The sequence below is a fragment of the Epinephelus moara genome, chromosome 22 (genome assembly GCF_006386435.1).
Source record: "Epinephelus moara isolate mb chromosome 22, YSFRI_EMoa_1.0, whole genome shotgun sequence".
In the NCBI taxonomy this organism is placed as follows: Eukaryota; Metazoa; Chordata; class Actinopteri; order Perciformes; family Serranidae; genus Epinephelus; species Epinephelus moara.
Genome location: NC_065527.1, coordinates 21,579,307 through 21,598,683, shown reverse-complemented (window position 1 = coordinate 21,598,683; position 19,377 = coordinate 21,579,307). Strand labels below are relative to the sequence as shown.

General features: G+C 39.7%; 2 protein-coding genes across 3 annotated transcripts; both read left to right on the top strand.

The window, feature by feature from the left end:
• The first annotated feature begins 754 nt into the window (after positions 1-754).
• LOC126383846 (chromosomal protein D1-like) lies at positions 755-6,071 on the top strand. Its single transcript, XM_050034563.1, has 2 exons — positions 755-902; positions 2,470-6,071. Exon 2 carries the CDS (start codon positions 2,511-2,513, stop codon positions 3,975-3,977), a length of 1,467 nt encoding a protein of 488 aa, XP_049890520.1. The 5' UTR covers positions 755-902; positions 2,470-2,510; the 3' UTR covers positions 3,978-6,071.
• A 1,186-nt stretch (positions 6,072-7,257) lies between these two features.
• LOC126384075 (transmembrane protein 79-like) lies at positions 7,258-18,348 on the top strand. Of its 2 annotated transcripts, none has more exons than XM_050034949.1 (5): positions 7,258-7,560; positions 10,717-11,529; positions 13,877-14,071; positions 14,188-14,410; positions 16,932-18,348. In XM_050034949.1, the coding sequence occupies exons 2-5, from the start codon at positions 10,830-10,832 to the stop codon at positions 17,119-17,121; spliced, it is 1,308 nt and encodes a 435-aa protein (XP_049890906.1). In that variant the 5' UTR covers positions 7,258-7,560; positions 10,717-10,829; the 3' UTR covers positions 17,122-18,348. The 2 variants fall into 2 exon arrangements, with proteins under 2 accessions (XP_049890906.1, XP_049890905.1); XM_050034948.1 differs by having other exon boundaries at positions 10,714-11,529.
• The last annotated feature ends 1,029 nt before the right edge of the window (positions 18,349-19,377 follow it).

Genomic DNA, 19,377 nt, shown 5'->3' with positions numbered 1-19,377 from the left:
GCACATTTGGTCGACTGTCTTTTAACACAAGTAGTGCTTTTATATGTTTATGGATAAGGCAAACTTTATTGATCATACACAGGTGAATTGAATTTCTCAGCAGCAGCCCAAGACCAGATGTGTAGTATAGAGACATTAGAGACTGTTTTTTACTTATCAGAGGAGGAGGGCTGGGGTGTGGCTAGGTTTTGTTTTATTTTTTTCACGTTCCCGAAGCTTGAGCCTCCCTGAGTGACTGGCAAAAAATGCATGACCAGCCCTCCATCATAATTAGTTAGATTATTTTTTAAATATTAGCCTGTGATGTTTGAAATTTGTTGAAGACGTCATTTCCATATTGGCCAAATTTTAAATGAGATGTAGAATGAAGTGATATTAATGAAGTATCACTTTTTTAAACTCAGACTTTTATTCAGCATTCCTCGCAGAAGATGTATCCAAGAAAGGTCAGAAGTTTGAATATGAATATTAATTTTGATAATTACTTCTTTTTTTTACAGTTTGTTTTCTTCAAAAATTGGTAAAATAATTAGGGGGGAAAAAACATTTACATTTGTGTGCCCCTACCCTAGACCAAAATACTAATAACCGAAAAACGTGAGTCCAGTGCTCGAAAAAATATCTGACACGTCTCCCCCTTTTGCACCAAATAGATAACTAATAATAGTTAATAACTAAATTACAGTACGAGCCCAGGAGTCAGAGGGGATCCTGAGGCGGAACTAAAGTCCGTGCTGCCGTTTCCTTCAGAGCCTCCTAAACGTCACGGACGGCCGGAAGTGATCGCAAATTTAAACAGCCATCACAGCAACAATAAACGCAGACTTTCACTAGACGGGCTCTCTGATGATCCAACAATTTGTGAAAAAATAAGACAAATTCTCACAGAGGATTTCTTAAAGGTGAGATATGCACTCTGTTTGATGCAGTATTTTTCTGCTCCACGCCTCGCGCCACTCTTTCCATCACCGTCGATTTTGAGGCTGACTATTACCTGGAATACAATCTGGTCCATAGTCGTCGCGGTTGTTCAAGGCCTTAAATTTCACCAAACTGATCGTAATTTAGTCACAGTTGTTCATGCATTGTGCTTTTACTATTTTTTAAAATAATTTGCAGATGTTCCAGACCGAAAATATGCAGCCAAAGAACACCAAACGATTATCATTTGCATGTTATTGTTAGCCGCCATTTCACTTGACGAGGAGTACATGTTCCCGCCGTTGTAGGATTGCAATCCAGGAAGTAGACATGGCCGTACAAAATCTAAGTGTTTTATAACAACAGAATAATGTAAAATTTAGTAACTGCTTTCTAAATAATATTTAAAAATATGCACATGTGTGTGCTATTTTAGTCTGCAGACTTAAGTGTTTATGTGGCCTGTTTTTGTTCACTCCGCCTTTTTTAGCAGCAGTGTAATAATAATATTTTGCAGCCAAAATTTATTTTTCACTACTAATAACTTTTCTTCAATGGAAAATGTTTTTAATCTGTTTCAAGTGGATCAGTAAAGCGTCTGACAGGTTCAAACATTAAATTCAGATAACGTGCAGATTTAAAATTAATATGTAATTAAGATTGGTATTAGTAATAAATAACCACAGTGACACACAAGTACTTAACTGCAAGTGATTAAGCAGATAAGATAAAGACACAGATTTTGAAATGTTTTTATTGTTATTTTATTTTGTAAAGGCTGGCGTTCAGTTTTACATTATTTTGAAAAGCCTAAATTACCCTTTATTCTGCTGTAAAGTTCAAGAAGAGCAAATTGCATCAGATCTTAAACACAGAATTAATTTTTACTGTTTAAAATTTCAGTAAGACAAACATTTTTGTTGTGTTACCAAGGCTCTTTAACATTATGATATTTTTTTGAGACATATTGTTATTTGGATATATCAGTTTATCTTGGATTGCCAGAAATTGTAACATAAGAATATCTGCTGGGTCATATTACAAGACTTTCTGGTTATTACATAAATCGGCCTGTTAGTTAAAACATGGGGTCAAGCTGTAGGTTTTTTTTTTTTTTTTTAAATTAAAGAGCAAAAACCTTGCAATATGAGTAATCCCTTTCATCTATTGACCATTACAAAACTGTGGAAAAAATGCCCTTCACAACATCGAAGAGCACAAGGTGACATCATGAAATTTACCAGAAGTCCCAAACCTACAAAATATTCAATTTACTCTAATGTAAGACCAACAAAAGCATCAAAAGCTTACATTTTAGAACCTGGAAACATCAAATGTTTCATTGATTTAATCACTTAATCATCTTATGAACTCATGGACCTTAAATAGAAACATTTCTCATTGTAACATTGCATAACTTTACTATTGTGCAATACTTAAGTCCTGTTCAATCACGCTTATCCCCAGTTATATAATCAAAACTGAATAGTTTAATGCACAGAATAAGTTATTAAATATTAATTGTGTTTTTCAATGTCTAATTTACAGGTGCAAACCTTACAGAGGCGGTCTGAGCTGACGGCAGCAGTATGGAAGAAGAGATCAGTAAGGCTGAGACAGAACAAGGAGATGTGGCGAGCAATGAGGGAGAGCCTGCTGTAGAAGAACCCAACAACAGTCCAGTTAAAAGAGGAAGGGGGAGGCCGCAAGGCTCAAAGAAGCTGAAGGTTTGTGTTACAGACGTTAACCAAGAAGAGCCGGGTTCCGAAATTTCCAACGGTGGGCCCCCACAGACCCCGAGGAGAAGAGGACGTCCTAAACTAAAAAAAAACATAGAGCAGCAAGGAGCAGAAGTTGACCAAGATGTGCAAATTAAAGAGGCCGGTAATGAAGACGGCCCAACAACAGACCATGTTCCTAAGAAGAGAGGCAGGCCAAAAAAGTCTCTCAGCACAAGCACCTCAGAGAATGCTGAAGGCTTACCAAACGGTGGCTCTGATGCACCAAAAGGGAAAAGGGGTCGTCCAAAAGGATCTACGAAGCGCAAGGCAGAAAGTCTAACAGGTGAACAGAATGAAGGCAGTTCTGTAACACCTCAGAAACAAAGACGCTCCCTCGATAAGAAACCTAGGCTGGAGACGGAGGGGGGCAGTGAGGGGGACGAGGCAAATGGTACCCCCGTTATGAAGAGGAGAAGTCAGCCAAGAAAGTTGCAGGTGAATAACTCACAAGATACACCCAATGGCATCTTGGCAAAGTCTGGTAGAGGGAGAGGAAGGCCAAGAAAAAATGTACAACAGAAAGACATGGTCACAGATGGCTCCCAGTCAGTTAAGAGGGGAAGAGGACGGCCTAAAGGCTCCCCAAACAAAAAACCCCCTGCATACAAGCTGCACGTTAAGGTAGGCCGAACTCCAAGAAGCAAGCCCGGGAAAGGGAAGCGTGGACGACCAAGACTACAACCAGCCAAAAGGGGAAGGCCAAGAAAGTACCCTCTACCGTCACCCGAGGAGCTGAAAAAGCCCAAAGTATGGAAGCCACTGGGAAGGCCAAGGAAATATCCACGCGCTGATACTCCAGAGGGCACTCCCACAACCCCTCGCAGAAGCCGTGGTCGGCCTCGCAAGTCAGAGTCCAAGAAAGGCGCTCACTTACGCAAGGGTCTGTCTGCCTCTGCGTCCACACAACGCACCCCCAATGTCGGATCCCCAAGGAAAAGGGGCCGTCCCCCAAGTGCTCAAAAAAGTGATGCTGGCACCCCAAGGAAAAGGGGCCGCCCTAAGGGTTCAGCCAAGAAAAGTAAAGTCAGAAGTGAAACACAGCTGGACAGCTCGCTCAACCATTCAAAAGCAACGGATGAGTCGTCTCCTGTTGCGGTGGAACAAGCAGGAGAGGTGGTAGAAGAGGAGATGGAGCATGACGGAGAGCTGGTAGAAGAGGAGGTTGAACAAGTAGAGGAAGAAGTCCAGCAAGAAGAAGAAGAGGAGGAGGTCGAGCAAGATACAGAGACGTCCATCGATCAGGATGCAAGCTTTGAAGTTAGTAACCAGGCTTGATGAACCATCCCGGTCTGACCAAAAAGTTGCTGTAGTAGTTGCTGTTTAAGTCATAGAAAACAATCTAAAAGCGGTTTTTAACATTTTGTCAGTCAGGTAGGATAGATATCAGCAGCTCTTCTGTTTCCCTGACTAACTTGTCCATCTTATTGTGTTTTTGTTTTGTTTGTTTTTTTTTGTTTTTTTTATATAAAGTACTTTATTTCTGTCATCTGAGTAAGCAGTAGTACTAATAATCTTTTACTAGAACTAGCATGTAGAGTTTATTATTATAGACTGATTGTTCTAGTTTTCATTTAGCTTTTAGATGTAGTGTTTGTCAGTTTAACTGTAAAACAGTTGCTGGGGAATGACTTGGAAGAGGAGAAAAAAAAGCCCAAACAAATGTAGAAGAGACGGGAAAATAAAATTAAGACAAAAAAAGTACAATTATAGAGAGCCGAAGTCTTGACGACACATCTGGGCTAGCCTCTGCTCCACTAGCCTCTGTAAATCAACACAATCTCTCATTCTTTCATCTGTCTCTGAGAAAAATTAAATGTTCCTGGGTTTACTTTTTATATTTTAGGACAAACTGAATACAGAGCAGTGCTAGGCTCTATCCCATTTTTTGAAAATGTAAAAGTTTTTCCCAACTCGCATCTATTATGAGATTGTGCTGCTAGCCGAGACACATTAGCTAACTGTCAAGTGTGGAATTGTATGATGGGTGGGGTTAGCTGGTGGCTAAATGTGTCGTCAGTATATTTTTACAGGAAGAGCGGAGGGGGATTTTAATGAGTAGATAATTATAATTGATGTGTGTTAACTTGTATTTAGTACTGGGCTAAACCAGGGCTCAACCATAGACCGTTTTTAAAAATGGATGACGCATCTCCACTTCCTCCCATCGTACAAAAGTGAAATCAAAATGTCCTGGATACCGCAGCTGCCATCTTGCAGTGGTGAAATTATTTGAAACCAGAGTCTGCCCAGTAGTGACGTGTACGTTTTTTGACTTGTAAATTCAAATACTGTAATAATTTTTAAACAGCAAGGGCGAAACTGCAACAATGTATCGTGCAGTTTGCTGCAAGTTTGAAAGCAGGGTGGAAAAACTGGCTGTTTTTAATGATAATTAACTTTGTTATTTGATAACTGCCGAGATAACTTAACTCAAGCACACAGAATTACAACTTGAATTTTTTTGTTTGTTCATTGGTATCAAATTGTTAAAGTCTGCTTAATACAGAAATGCAGAATAAACAACAATATAAGAACCACATGTAGTCCTGTGGAGTGAGACCAGATTTTACGTCATTTCTGTTTTTCCAAAACCCGGATGTTGCGGTTTCACTTCGGCTCTCTATGAAGAATCTGCGAGAAAAGCTTGAGTGCTTGCGAGATAAAACACGTCTAAATGATGTCGTAAGTTTCTCAATGCCATTTCACTGTTTTATTGTGTCTTTATTTTTTTTATTTTTTTCTCTTAATTGCCAAAGCGTTGAATGTACCATCAGTTACCGTTACTTCATTGAATGAGCTGTTCTGCTTTTAATGCATTCCTTGACAGCAGGAAAAGCTCAGCATCAAACACCCTCCCACCACTCACAGTCGCGAAGATTTCCTCCTCCGCTTATAACATTTACTTTTTAGTTTAAACTATTGCTATAGTTATTTTACTCAATTTTCTTAATGTCGACATGTAGCTGTGAATCCCTTTCTTTTTTGTTTTCTTTAACTTGGGACTGTCATGAGCTTAAATTCAAGTGATCTGATTTCACAAACATTCATTTACTGTTTTTTGTGCTTGTTTTTTTGTTGGTTTTTTTTGTTTTTGTTTTTTTTGTTTTTTTAAGCACCTAGTGTTGAAATTGTGTGACATCATTATTACTTATATTAACATCTTAAGGGTTCTGGTCAAACAATTGAAGTTTCTAAATGCCAAATTGTGCTTCGGTGTGTCAAGTTATCAACATCAAAATTCAATCCGGCATTGTGACGTCAAATCATTTTAAGTGGACATATTTGGATTTTGTGTGTTTTGAAGAAAAAGTCAATAATTTGTGAGATTTTGCTCTTGAAATAAAATGTTGATCTTGCTGTTTTAATTTCCACTATGTGGTGTGACGTTTGGATCAGACTCAAGGTCCCTTTATGTCCTATTAATTTCTTTATATTCAATTATCCATCTCCAGGCAGTTTACATAACCTAATGATGTAGGCGAACACATAGGCGGTAGTATTTCTCTGTTTATTGTATTGACTGTGAGTATCAGCTCCGCCCTCACTGGCCCTGTTTGATAACCTGACTGATGCTATGTTGAGTCAGGCTAAAAGAAAGGTGTGTGTGTGTGTGTGTTTTGACTGATGAATCACTCTGATCTGGAAAACCTGTACAACTTGATCTGCTGTTTTGCTAACAAATACTGTGCTGGGAGCATTAGCATTATTTGTTATCACAGTGACCAGTGTTTTTACTAAGATGCACTCACAACTGCAGACGGTATAATGTACTCTAAGTATCAAGGTTCCTACTTTATAATTAAACATCAACAAGATAAGGCTAAGACACAAAGAGGAAGTGCCTGTTGGCATGCAGAAAGTGCAGACTATATCCCCCCCCCCCCCCCCTTTTTTTTTTTAACTTACCTGAAAAAATCTGTTAATTAAGATAAGCTCTATAGATATATATAACATTTCATTTTACTCATTAAAAAACAATTAGAGCTGTTTTGTTGTATCAGTCAGCTGTGGAGATAGTAAATGGATCCTGAGTCAATAACTCAGGCATTAAAAAAAAAAAAAAGAAAGAAATCCTACAAAGAAAGACAGAGTTTGGAGCCTGGGAAGTGCTCGGATACTTGGGAGCACAAATTGCTAATTTGAGAGGGTTAATTATTAAATGTAGATCAAATAAATGAATTAAATAGGCAGACAGTATTAAAAAGAGAGCGCATGTTCCTCCATCGACAGCTCGAATGATTAGATCAAGAGCATGAATTATATGTAAATCACAAATTTCTTATTTGACATCACTAATTATTAGGGAGCACAAACTATTAAATTACAACCACAAATTACTAATTAAGGACATGACTTATTAAATTAAGAGCAAAAATTATTAAATCAAAAGCACATGCTATTAAAGGTCCAGCATGTACATTTTAGGGGGATGTATTATTATTATTTTTTTTATTTTTTTTTTATCAATGTAACCAACGATCTGTTTTCTGTCACCTTGGAATGAGCCATTCATATCTAGCCTACGTAGGAAGCAGACGTCCTTTTCCGAGGAGTCAGCCAGCCCCAGAATGAGAAAACCATACACTGGCTCTATATAGAACTTAAGAGGGAAGTGACCGTTGGGCCAAAAGGACTACAACAAGACGTCAAACTCGACGTTTGGTGACGTTTTCAGTGGGTGGAAATAGCATCAGAGTGACACCTCTTTACCGTTTCCTGCTCTCTGTGGATTAGGCACCTGGAAACACCTGCCAGGTAACTTTTCACTCCCTCTGTGAGGAACAAATTAAAACAGTGAGCGCGCTACTTTCACACAAAGGTACGGACTGTTTCGGTGATGGGACCGGAGTAACAACAGGTACGTCCGCCATTAACGTTCAGTTTATTTTATCTGTGTCACAGTATCATAAGACTGGGTCCTGAAGACAGAGTTGCTGAACAAGTTTTAGCTTCAGCCTGAAACTACATTCCTCCCTGGTCGGTGTCAGGCCTAATGAGCTGCACCTCGGTGGGTGTACAGGAGGGAGAAACCTTTGTAACACTTTACAGCAGACTCTACCACACAGCTGATAAACAAAGGCTGTTTTAAAGTGAAAAACTAAAGTAGGCTGTTGACAGCTCAGGCTCAAAGTATTGCTCTCACAGAAGAGTTTCAGTGTTTGTATTGTACTGTGTGGCACTAATTTAGGCCTGGTTAAAACTGAAAAAGGACCATAACAGTAAAGTAAGTTAAGTTGACACTGAGAGGGAAATACAGTACATAATCTGATATTCACAGGGAAATAGAGTAGGCTGTACTCATGTTTTTAAACATTAACAAATGCCTCCTGAAACCAGACTCAAAACACTGATTAGACTTGACAGAGCCTGTTTTTAAAGCTTAAAATATATCTTACTTATCTTTGATTTTATTACAACCCCAGCCATGTTTTTATACCTTCATCACACAGTCACAACACATTAACTTAACATTAAGGATATTTCAGCTGCTGGTGTCACAGCCTGCTGTTTGTAGTCAGACTGTGGCAGACAGGCAAAGTCCACACTGTTTCAGAGAGCAGGAATGCAGCCATGTTTAAATAGCTTGTATCCGGCGCTATGTCTGAAATGATTCAGTGTTTCCTGTTAATAATTGGCCAGGTAGAATAACCTTACATGGCACAGATAAGTCAAGTACAAGTGAATTTCAGATTTATTAGATTTTGGATCTCGTCTGGTGGAAGCATGGATTTAGTTAATCACGCTGTTGTCAGTCCTGAATTGTAAAATACTTTCTCTGCAAATCTTTAAGAGGCTGCATGTTTTACAAATTGTTAACATTACAGTTTGGTGTGTCAGTTTTGGGGAAATGTTAATGTTGGTATTTTAAACTTAAAGGTGCATCATCTGGCCCAGGGGTTTGTGCAATAGGCATTTGTTTTTAACTCTCGTACTGTATGTACTTTGTGTAAGTTTTTCCGCAAGAATATAGGCTAATCTTATGTCTTCAATTTGTGTTTATTGTATGAATTGAATTGAATTGCAGTGCAGAGTCCAAGATGAATTCCCCCAAATTAGAATGAAAGTGATCAATAATTAAGTTATTTCTCAAGCAAAATACCAAAATTAGTTTGTCTTCTGTGTTAGTAAACTGAATGACTTTGACTTGACAGTACAAGCAGTTGCTCTCTAATGTAATGGAACTAGATGGCATTTTGCTCGTACCATGAAAGTACCATGAAAATACTTTTGAAAAACCAAACAACAGTGTCCCTGTCTGGAAATCATGACCAGAGGCCTGTACTACTAAGCAGGATTTGAAGTTAAGATAAGATATACTTTATTGATCCCCCAGGTGGGACATTCAAGTATCACAGCAGCACAAGACAAAACCAAAGGACATTAAATAGAATAAGATTAAAGAGAAAAAATCAAATATAAAAATTATAGATAATAATAGATAAATAAAAGATAAAATGAAATTGCTACATCAATAAAATTGCTACATCGAGGTAGCGAGGTAACTTCGGGGTAAAATCTGGGTTTTCAGTACTATGAAGCTGGTTCACTTTTTACTGTGATAAATCACCATGGCAACGTATGCTGAAGTGGAGTATTGGATCACAGCCTGTCAACACCCCAACCACTGACCAGTCAGATCACTAAAGAAAAAGTACCCATGAGCGAAAGTCCGGAGTGACAGGTAAAAAGAGTTCTTCATTGATCTAGGGCTCTTTTTCCACTGGTTTAAAACAGAGCTTCTAACAAACGGAGAGATCGTTTACAACATTAACCACGTGATTTTAGCAGGATTTGAAATGATTAAGTTTATTTTAGTCCACAGTGATGGTGCTGCTTCTTTTACACTCTGACTCCATCACTGCAGCTCAAAATAACATGAGACACCTTTGTGATGAGAACGAGGATATAACAGATTATATTTTATTAGTAAAATAATCCACACACTGTTAACTGGCTCCCGTTATTAAAAATGCCACATTTCGCTCATATCGACCTCATCAGTCGTTAAGTACTTTTCCGGTCTTTACTTCAGAAGCAGAAACAGTCTGGCATCACTTTAAGGTGTTTTATGTGACACATTAATCATCATCCAACTAAATAAGAAAAGTACTCTATGCCAATGTCACATAGGCGCATAGCTCCGTGATACCTGCACGTAAATTAAGTCTCAGATGACGGTGAATTTTTGGATAGTGTTTTTAATGTTTCTAGATTTTGCGTTTTAAGATTACAGATTGTCGATTACATCCTACGCCACTGACATTTTACTGTTTCACAGTCCCAGACACGCTCAGTACCATTTCATCTCACATGATATGAAGTAGCCTACTAGTGCCAGGTGAGCTAGCAGTAGATGCACGCTTCCTTCTGCATGATGATACGATTGGCGGGTGTAGTTTGGTGGAGAGAAAATAGCTCCGACATTAAACTGCTCACAACAAGGTCTGTGGATTATCGTGAGTAACAGAGTCATGATATCTGGAAAGAGACATTGCTGTTGAGTTTTTCAAATGTATGTTTTTAGCGCTTTGAGCACCACAAGCCAAGTGCCATCTAGTTACATTATAGTCGAGAGAAGGCAGACATCTCTACGGCCGATATCTCAGACACTCTGCAACTCACACCAAAACAATCTAGACTGCTAAATAGCACTACAGGTAAGAGGAAAAGTATGCATTTTTGATTTTGGAGTGAACTGTGAACTTAAAATATGATTTGGGCTTTATTTTAACAGTAGTAAAAAGATGTATTTCTGTCATGTCCTTCACATAATTGGACATATTCAGTGCTGATATATCAACAGCGCTTCTGATTTACTCTCACTGGATTTGTCTGACAGCTACAGAAACATGTACACACAGTGTTGGCCTGTGCAGGAGCAGGACAAGCCATATAGGGCAACACACCCATGATAAACAGTGAACTTTGATTTCTTTCTTTTTTTTGAAGCTGAAGGTGGAGCAGGACATTGTTTCAAACATGGTTGTAACTTTTTTCTCCTCTTGCACAGAAGTCAACAAAGGTGACCAAAAATGACTTTCAGCAACTAGAAGAAGCTTTGCTAAAAGCCAGACTCTTGATATTGCAACGGGTATTGACTGAAAAGAGAGAAAACTGAATTTAAAAATGTCTGGACCAGGTGGTTTAGTCACAGATTTACCTGAAGAGGTGACACTTTCACCTACAGAGCCACAAATAGGAGGAAGTAAAAAGCCAGAAGAAAGCAACAGCATAGATAAAAGAAGTGAGGTTACAGATGAGGAAGGAGAGGACTCGAGGGAGGAGGAGGAAGAGGAGGAGGAAGAAGTGACCAGCTCTGCACATCTGGAGCCGAGCACTCTGCCATGGCCTGGGGACAAAGACAAGAGGCCTCAGACAGACAACGATGGGGGAGTCTGGTCAGATAAAGGAGTTTCGGAGCCTGAAGAGAGGGACACGGGGATCAGCGGAGGAAGCCAGGACCTGTCAGAGGAGCGGAGCCAGGCAGAGAGCAACAGAAAGAGCAAGTGGAGGGAGAGTATGCCTGAGGGCGAGAAGTGGAGGGACGATGAGATGGAGGTGCAGCGGGATGATAAAGGAGACGGCTCACTGGCAGACGATGAAGAGGAGGAGGAGGAGGAGGACGACGACGAAGAGACGAATTGGATCTCAGAGAAAGCTGCTCTGGGTTTCACTCCACATGTCACGATTGTGCGTCCGTCCAGCAAAGAGTTTCCTGAGGAGAGCAAGCTATACATAGACAAGGACATCGAGAAGGAGCCACAGATGGAGCCTGACTCAGCAGCACAGTTTTATCCAGAGTGGACAGAACAGGACGACAAGTACTGTGAGTATATATACACAAACTAGACTTTACTGCATCTCTGGACCCACGTTTATCAAGAATTACATAAAAAACAAACATAGGAGTAAAAAGTTATTCGTCAAATAAGTCTAGTGCGCAGGATTTAGTGGCATCTAGTGGTGTGGTTGCTGAACTGGAACAAGCGTGTAGGAGAACTACGGCGGCCAACACAAAATTGTGAATGGCCCTATCTAGAGCCAGTGTTTGATTTGTCCCTTCTGAGCTGCTTTAAAACAACATGGCAGACACCGTGGACGAGGACCTGCTGGGTATGTAAATATAAACGGTTCATTCTTAGGTAACGAAAACACAATTCTTATTTTCAGGTGATTGTAAACTAATGAAAACATAGTAATGAATATTCAATTTCTGCCAATAGATGTCCCTAAATCATACAAACTAGACCTTTTTAAAGAGTCGTCACAGCATTGAGCATATGTTAACTTGAGCAGGAACAGCCAATCAGAGACTGATTTACACTTCATCTGCACATTGTCCAACAGGGAAAAAAAACACGTTTAATTTAACCGATGAAATTAACAGCAATCTAATATAACATCAAAGTGTAGAAATAGGAATTAAAAATGAATTCTTAAAGAGACAGCACCCCAAAAATTATCAATACATATTTTTCATTTTACCTGCACTGGTATTTTTTAGTCTAGATTGTTTTACGTGAGTTGGTGAGTGTTGGAGATATCGTCCGTAGAGATGTCTGCCTTCACTTGAATATCATGGAACTAGATGGCACTCTTTCTCTCTTTCCAGAAATCATGACACAGTTATTCATGATAATCCGCAGAGCTTGTTGTGAGCAGTTTCATGTAGGAACTATTTTCTTTCCACTGAACTACACCTGCCAACCGTATCATCGCTCAGAAGGAAGCGTGCATCTACACATGGACGAAAGACTCGTGGTTGTGACAGTGTGAGATTTAAACATAAATACCGTCCTCCTCGGCTGAGCTGAAACTAGCTCAGTGGTGCTAGGTGTGCTAGCTGTAAATGCACTCGTCTTTGTGCACAGTGATACGGTTGGCAGGTGAAGCTGGGTAGAAAGAAACTACCTCACCTAAGTCTAACAGCTGAAATACATGGGGTAGGGATGTGTCACTTTTTTTTTTTAGACTCCATCTCTGCAACGTGTGATTACTGCCAGCTTCACTGTGTGTGAATTGAGTTTCGCCAAGTGATAATGCAGCTGATTATGCAGGGTTTGGAAGTGCTGGCTTTATTAGGTGGGGCTGAATTAATTAACTGGATTGTTTTAACAACGACAGGGTGCATCGATTTATGTTAATGTGAAATGTAAAAACACACACAAGGTTAATCTGCTGCTTCATCTTTAAACAGATTGTAATCATTATTACACAGTTCTATGTTTGCATGCTCTGTGTTTGTACCTGTTTGAGTCACGCCAAGAAAAATAAATAGACCAGCCGCTTAAAATTAACATCGAGCAGCACGGTGCCTGCATTGGCAAGCATGGCGTCTGTGGTCAGTGTAGCAGCTTCAGTTGATTATAATGGACGCGGTGGTAACACCTGTGCTTTTTCTACTATGACAAGTGAAAATGTCTGCTGTTTCAAGTCGTTTATGGGCATTTTATTGGTGAGACAGTAGAGATGAAGGGAGAGATAAAGGAATGTCAAAGGTGTCTGTTTCATCTCAAACCAGAGGTGTTGCAGCTCGTGATTGGTGCCTTAAACCCTCCAGACCACCCAAGCATCAGATTTCTTAAACCCCCTAATCCTTCTTTACTAACTGTTTAGTGATTTCCTGGCCAAATATCCTCTTTCAACGGATATCAAATCAAATTAAGGCCAGATTAAGTAAGATTATCATTAAGACAGATGCTCAAAAGCCACTCCGTCATTGTAATTCTAAATCCTGTTTTGTTCTTTTTGAGAAGAAGAAGGGAACATAATCTTCTTGTCTCCAAATGTGAGGAACATCAGAGCCCGCTGTGCTGTGGATTTTAAATAATTTAGTCCCTGCAGCCAGGAACAGATAAGATTTTAAGTATATTCTTAGAAGGGAGGGTTTTAAATGAATAATAATAATTGATTAGCTGGTCACATATCAGATTGCTGTGTTTGTTTTAATCCAGGGAGTTTAAAGTGTTTTTCTGAAACACATTTTCACTCAGTAAGTAAGTGTGTCACTGCGTTATGATCTCTTTTCTCCTCAATCAGACATAATTACATGTCTTGAGATGAATCATGCTATGATTTCCGTCTCATCCTCTTTGTCTCGCTGTCACAGTGCTGTCCCAATACAGACAGAAATGAGGCACATTGTATTAAAATGATCCATTCTCCATCTTTAGACTTGTGTGAGCGTCTGTGTAGTGAAAAACTGAGGCTGGCTCTGGCGACGGCGGCTGCAGGGATCCTCTTCCCTCTCCTGGTGTGGGGAGGTTACGCCCTTCTTCCCTTTGACTCACCGCTGCTGCAGAGCACCCCCCTCAGGGTGGTGTACACTCTGCGCTGCTCCTTTTTCGCCATCATCCCCATCTTGCTCGGTAAGACCTCATGTTTTAGTTTATCATACATTGAAACACCTAATATAATCTAAAATGAACACTGTAAAACTTCCACAGAATAAAACCAGGTAATACTGACACTTGTCCCTCTGCAGGTGTGGTGGTGCAGGGCGTGGCCCGGCTGCGCTACAGCTCCCTGAAGCCCCTCTGCCAGACTAAGCTGGTGAACAGAGAGGTGGCGGTGCACTGGCACTACATCAACGAATCGTTGGCCCTCTTCCTCTTCTACTTCCTGCAGCTGGCTGTCATGGCAACGTACATCAGCCAGGACCTGGTCAAACTGGTGCCACTTCTCACCATCATTTTTGTTTTTGGCAGGTATGCGTGCTCGCTGTTAACCTTTTAATGTTAAAGATCCAGATCAGGGAAGGGTGAATGTACAGATGATTCTAAGTGTTGGTTTGGTTATTACATGTTTGCAGGATTATACTTTAATAATACAGTTTATGGTTATTTCTACAAATTGATTTTTCCTTCCGTTGACAGGTGCAATTAGTCTAGTGTCAAAGAGATGTTCACTTGCAGAGGCAACACTTACCAGACTTTGTCAGTTAAATGAAAACAATACATTTTGTCAAAAATTCAGTAATATTAAATATGTACGGCAGCAGCAAAGGCCATAAGAGGTGAACAGCTTTAAAACAAACTTTGAAAGTTCCCATGGCTCGAGGAAATCTAGAAAAACAGCCATGGCAGTATTTTTGATAGTTATACAACACCACAAAACCGATGAGTCAAAGTTCCTTTACGAGGGAAAATATACAGACGGAGCTGGAATATACAGATCCACCTAGAATTTCCCTTCCAGCTGAAAGCCTTTCGGCTGCCAGCCGGCTGCCAGTCACCCAGCCACTGGTTTCCTGACAGGGTAAGTCTAGATTTAACTGTAGGCACACACAATCTCATTTCAGCCAAGGGCCAGCCAAGGACCAGGCAGGGTCCTGGCAGGGATCCGTCATGGATCTGCCTGGGACCCATCACGGAGGAATGGGAAATTCTAAGTGGCTGCATCTGTAGATATTCATATCATAATTGAAAAAAATGTTTCTGTTTTTCAAAAGCCACTAATGTGACTGTCTACAGTCAAACCAGCAGCTCTGCGAGGCTGTACTTTGAGGTAAATGCTAGCATTAGCATGCTAACATTCTCACAGCAACAATGATAAGATGCTGATGCTTTGCAGGTATAACGTCCACTATGATCATAATCCATGTTAAGTGTGTCAGCATGCTAACTAATACTAATAAGCACTAAACACAAAGTGCAGTTGAGGCTGATGGAATTTTTTTAGTACTCATTTAAAACAAGGCCTTTGTGATCCAAATCGGAAATATTTTTATCTTCATGAAAATAAACAAAGCTTTTTATGTGATGATGGCTATTTTAATTTTTAAGTACACAACAGTGGATATTTCAAAATGTTTTTAACTTTTAAGCACGTCCTCCCAAACATGACTGATACACTGCTTGGTGCTATAATAAGTTTTAGTTGCACTTTGGCTCAGGAATGAAATGATCTGTGGGTCTTCGGAATATTGAAATAACTGTCTAGCTTGTGAAATCCTCCTGTTAACGTTGGCGAACTTTGATGTGGTTGAAACAGCCAAATGAATATCAGCGACAGATACAGTGTTGTTTCCTGCTGAGAGCTCATGCTGGGTTTGTCAGTTAAATGAATGTGTGAGTCGAGGCCAAAAGAATTGTCCTTCTGTACTTTAAGTTGTTCATTCCAATGAGAATTACATTTCTCCTTCTCAGCATGACACTGCTAAGACACATCGTTACAACACACAGTGAGCTGATCAGGAAGGATTAATACAATCCTCAGTTTAACCATACTGTCTACACCACTTGTGTGTGGGAGCACTAGCTACTTCCTGTTATAACTTTGCATGCATGGCCACAGATCAAAGTTTCACAGAGTAGATGGACAGTTGCAGCAGTCATTTTGAATACAGTCATCTTTTCCACTTATACATGAACTCGTTAAACTGAAGATGTGTTTTGAACCTGATGACTCATAAGGCTGCATGCCCAATTCATTTATTTACTCATGAGGTTAACAAAGTCTTTTCTTTTCCAGTTTGCATTTACACAGGATGAGATACTAAAGAAGCACTTCATCCCCCAAATGACCATTTGTGTAGCAAATACTCGCCCTTTGTTGCTTTGATATCATGAAGAAAACTTTGTTTCTCACTTGCCTCCACAGTGAACAAAGAATCCAAAAACGGAGAATATTTTTTAAGAAATGGAGTCATAGGGGTCTGCAGTTAACAACAGCAAAACTACTGTATATCAAAACATCTGTTTACAAACCTCCACACAGCTTGTGCAGTGTAATTCAGCATAATTACAGTACGGTACTTCAGATTTAAATATTTTATTTAGTTATGTACATTGGCAATCTAGTCCCAAAATCATCTTGGATACAGACTCATACACAGTATTCGTCGTATTGCATTTAAATACAAATTTATGTTAATAATGTATATGACTTGAACAATCGGACTCTGAAAAATTATTCTCAGGCAGAATCAAAAACATATTTAGGGAAAATTAGAACAAGTAAAAAAAGCATCTTTTCATTTATCAGTCTAGATCCTTTGAGTCATGGAGCACTTGACATACAAACTGATGAAAGGTGTGAAGGAGCGAGGTCATCTAATGTTCCTGCTGAAAGGGGAGAGTCTGTGTGTGGGCTGATGTGGGTGTCGATCAGATCTTTTTGTCATTATTTATCCAAATGAAGCTGATTATAAATAAATGTCAGACAGAGACAATGGAGTAAATCCGTATTATGTGCCTCGAATCACTTGTGTTATTTTCTGTGCTGCAGGCTGATCTACTGGCTCTGCCTCTCTCTGGACAGCAGCATCAGGGGCCTCGGCTTCGGCTTCTCCTTCTTCCCAATACTGGTCATGCTGGGCGTCAACCTGTACTATGTCTGCTCGTCGGTCGGACAAGGGGCGATTTTCGACGTGGAACCTCCCACGACAGCTCCTCCCAGGCAGCGCTGGTGGGGTTAAATGGTGACGACCAAAGAGGCGGTGAGGAGCTCAGAGAACAACAACTGCAAAACACTTTTTAATATCATGACACAAAAACACTAAGCCAGATGGCGTGTCTTGTTCCTTCTGTGTCCTTTTAAAGTTGTAATCCTTCAGATTTCAGACCTGGTTGATTTGGCGACACCTGTGGTTGCCATGGTAAAAACAACTGCTGTTTGTACTACAGCAAACACTCCTTTAGCAGCTGTTTTTACTTTTAAATCAATAATTAGCCACTGTTTAAAAAAAAAACATGGTGACAAAGATTTTGCATTTCCTGTGGCTGTGTCACAATAAAAGCCACTGTGTGATTCTCCAGTTGAACGCTTTTAATTTGAAGCAGCAGCAGGAAGTGTCAAGTTTGCCTCAGCACATTGTGACTGTTCATCAGTGAGATGAAATCACATTGGATCACATACATGCATCATTTTCCGTGAGTTTATGAAGGCAGTCAGGGATGGCGGACCCCGCCACCACCCAAAAAATGTTAAGTGAAAATCTCAAGGATTATAACTTTAAGTGTTTGATCATTTCTTTTGCCTTTCTTAACAAAGAAATCAGTGACATGAAGCGGGTTGTGGGTTTATTTGTAAATTAAATTAAATGTATACATACATGAAGAAATCCAACAATATACACATGCAAGTTAAGAGAGGAAGTTGAAAAAGTTTACGTACAACAAAAAAGCTCTTATGTGTGTGTGCATATTAAAAAAAAAAAAGAGAGATGTGGTCTGAATGAGGCCTCTTTTTACAGTGTGTGTTATTAATTTCACTGAGCTTCCATCACGTGAGTTTGTGAGCAGGAAGTGTGTCGGTGTACAGCACCCAGTGTTTGGATGTGATGCAGCAAAATGAAGACAGAAAAGTAAGATATGAAAAATGTACAGCCAAAAGTGAGTTGGATATCAGAAGTAAATGATAAAAATGTTTTATATGAGATTGAGTTATGAAATTGTTTTATGAATTTTCCCGTTTTTATTTTGTCATCACACAACTAATACTAATGGTAGTCTTTTTATTTATAAGTGAGACTGTTGAATGCATCTTTGTTTTACTGATCAAAAGCTTTTCTTTGTTTATAACAGCTTTGTCAGGCTGTTTCCTTTCTTTCTTTTGAAGGAACTTTTTTAGTGTATGAGTGAAATTCAAACCAACATTTGGGATTTTGAATGAGTTCAATAAAGCAAAAACAAATGATACTCAACACTGTGCAGCAGCTGATGATTCAGATCCAAATGACACTTCGCTGATGATCTCAGACAGAAACAAAAAACATTATTATATAAAAGTTGCAAATGTTGGTCCGCTCTGATCATGATTCATGAGGCAAGTTTCAACAAGATCATATAGTCTGTGCCCAAATTTAAAACCTCAAAAAATGTGGCCAGTCTTGAACAACAACAAATGAAGGTAAACTGTTGTGAAGAAAAAAAACTGCAATGTCATGGTCAAAGTTCAGATACGGAAAAACAGTCGTGTGAAATCATCTGGAGAGGGATCCCAAGACTGCATTGTAGGTGGGTGATAAGTGGTGTCATAGACCAACGATGGTTGTTCCAGTTTGACGTAGATGGCTTCTTTTACTCCTCTTTCAAACCATCTTTTTTCTTTGGCCAAGATGGGCACATTGCTGTCCTCAAGAGTGTCCCTTCTCCTGTAGATGTAAGTGGACAGCTGAGTCTTGACCTGAGGAGCTGGCTCTCCTGTGTTTTGCCACGTGCCTTTGGAGTGGTTGTTTTGTTTCCCCACTGTATGATTCTGTGCATTCCTGGCTGCACTGAACTGCATACACTACATTACTCTGCTTATATCTGGGTGTTTTGTCCTTGGGGTGGACAGGTTTCTGTCTCAGTGTGTTACTGGGTTTAAAACCTCTAAAAGACCCAGAGCAGACAGAGAGGAAGAGACACAAAAACGAAGCATTGTCATTCCTTGTGTCGCAGGAGAATCTTCAACAAACACCACATCCCTGTGCACTTTAAACCCAGTGGCCTATGACATCACTTATTACCCACCTTCAATGAAGTCTTGGAGATCCCTCCCAAGAGGACTTAAGATCAGAGAGAGAGAGATGAGATCAATGAGATTTTATAAACATTTTTATGTGATACTGTACTATGACAATTTTTTATGACATACTTTACTATGACATTTTCTACATTTTTTATGACGTTATACCAGAGGCTCTGGAGCCATATGCGACTCTTTAACCCCTCTCCTGTGGGTCTCTGTG

Coding starts and splice junctions, on each gene's coding strand:
- LOC126383846 (XM_050034563.1), top strand. CDS start 2,511: ATGGAAGAAGAGATCAGTAAGGCTGAGACAGAACAAGGAGATGTGGCG.
- LOC126384075 (XM_050034949.1), top strand. CDS start 10,830: ATGTCTGGACCAGGTGGTTTAGTCACAGATTTACCTGAAGAGGTGACA. Junction 14,072..14,187: donor CATCATCCCCATCTTGCTCG/GTAAGACCTCAT, acceptor GTCCCTCTGCAG/GTGTGGTGGTGCAGGGCGTG. Junction 14,411..16,931: donor ATCATTTTTGTTTTTGGCAG/GTATGCGTGCTC, acceptor TCTGTGCTGCAG/GCTGATCTACTGGCTCTGCC.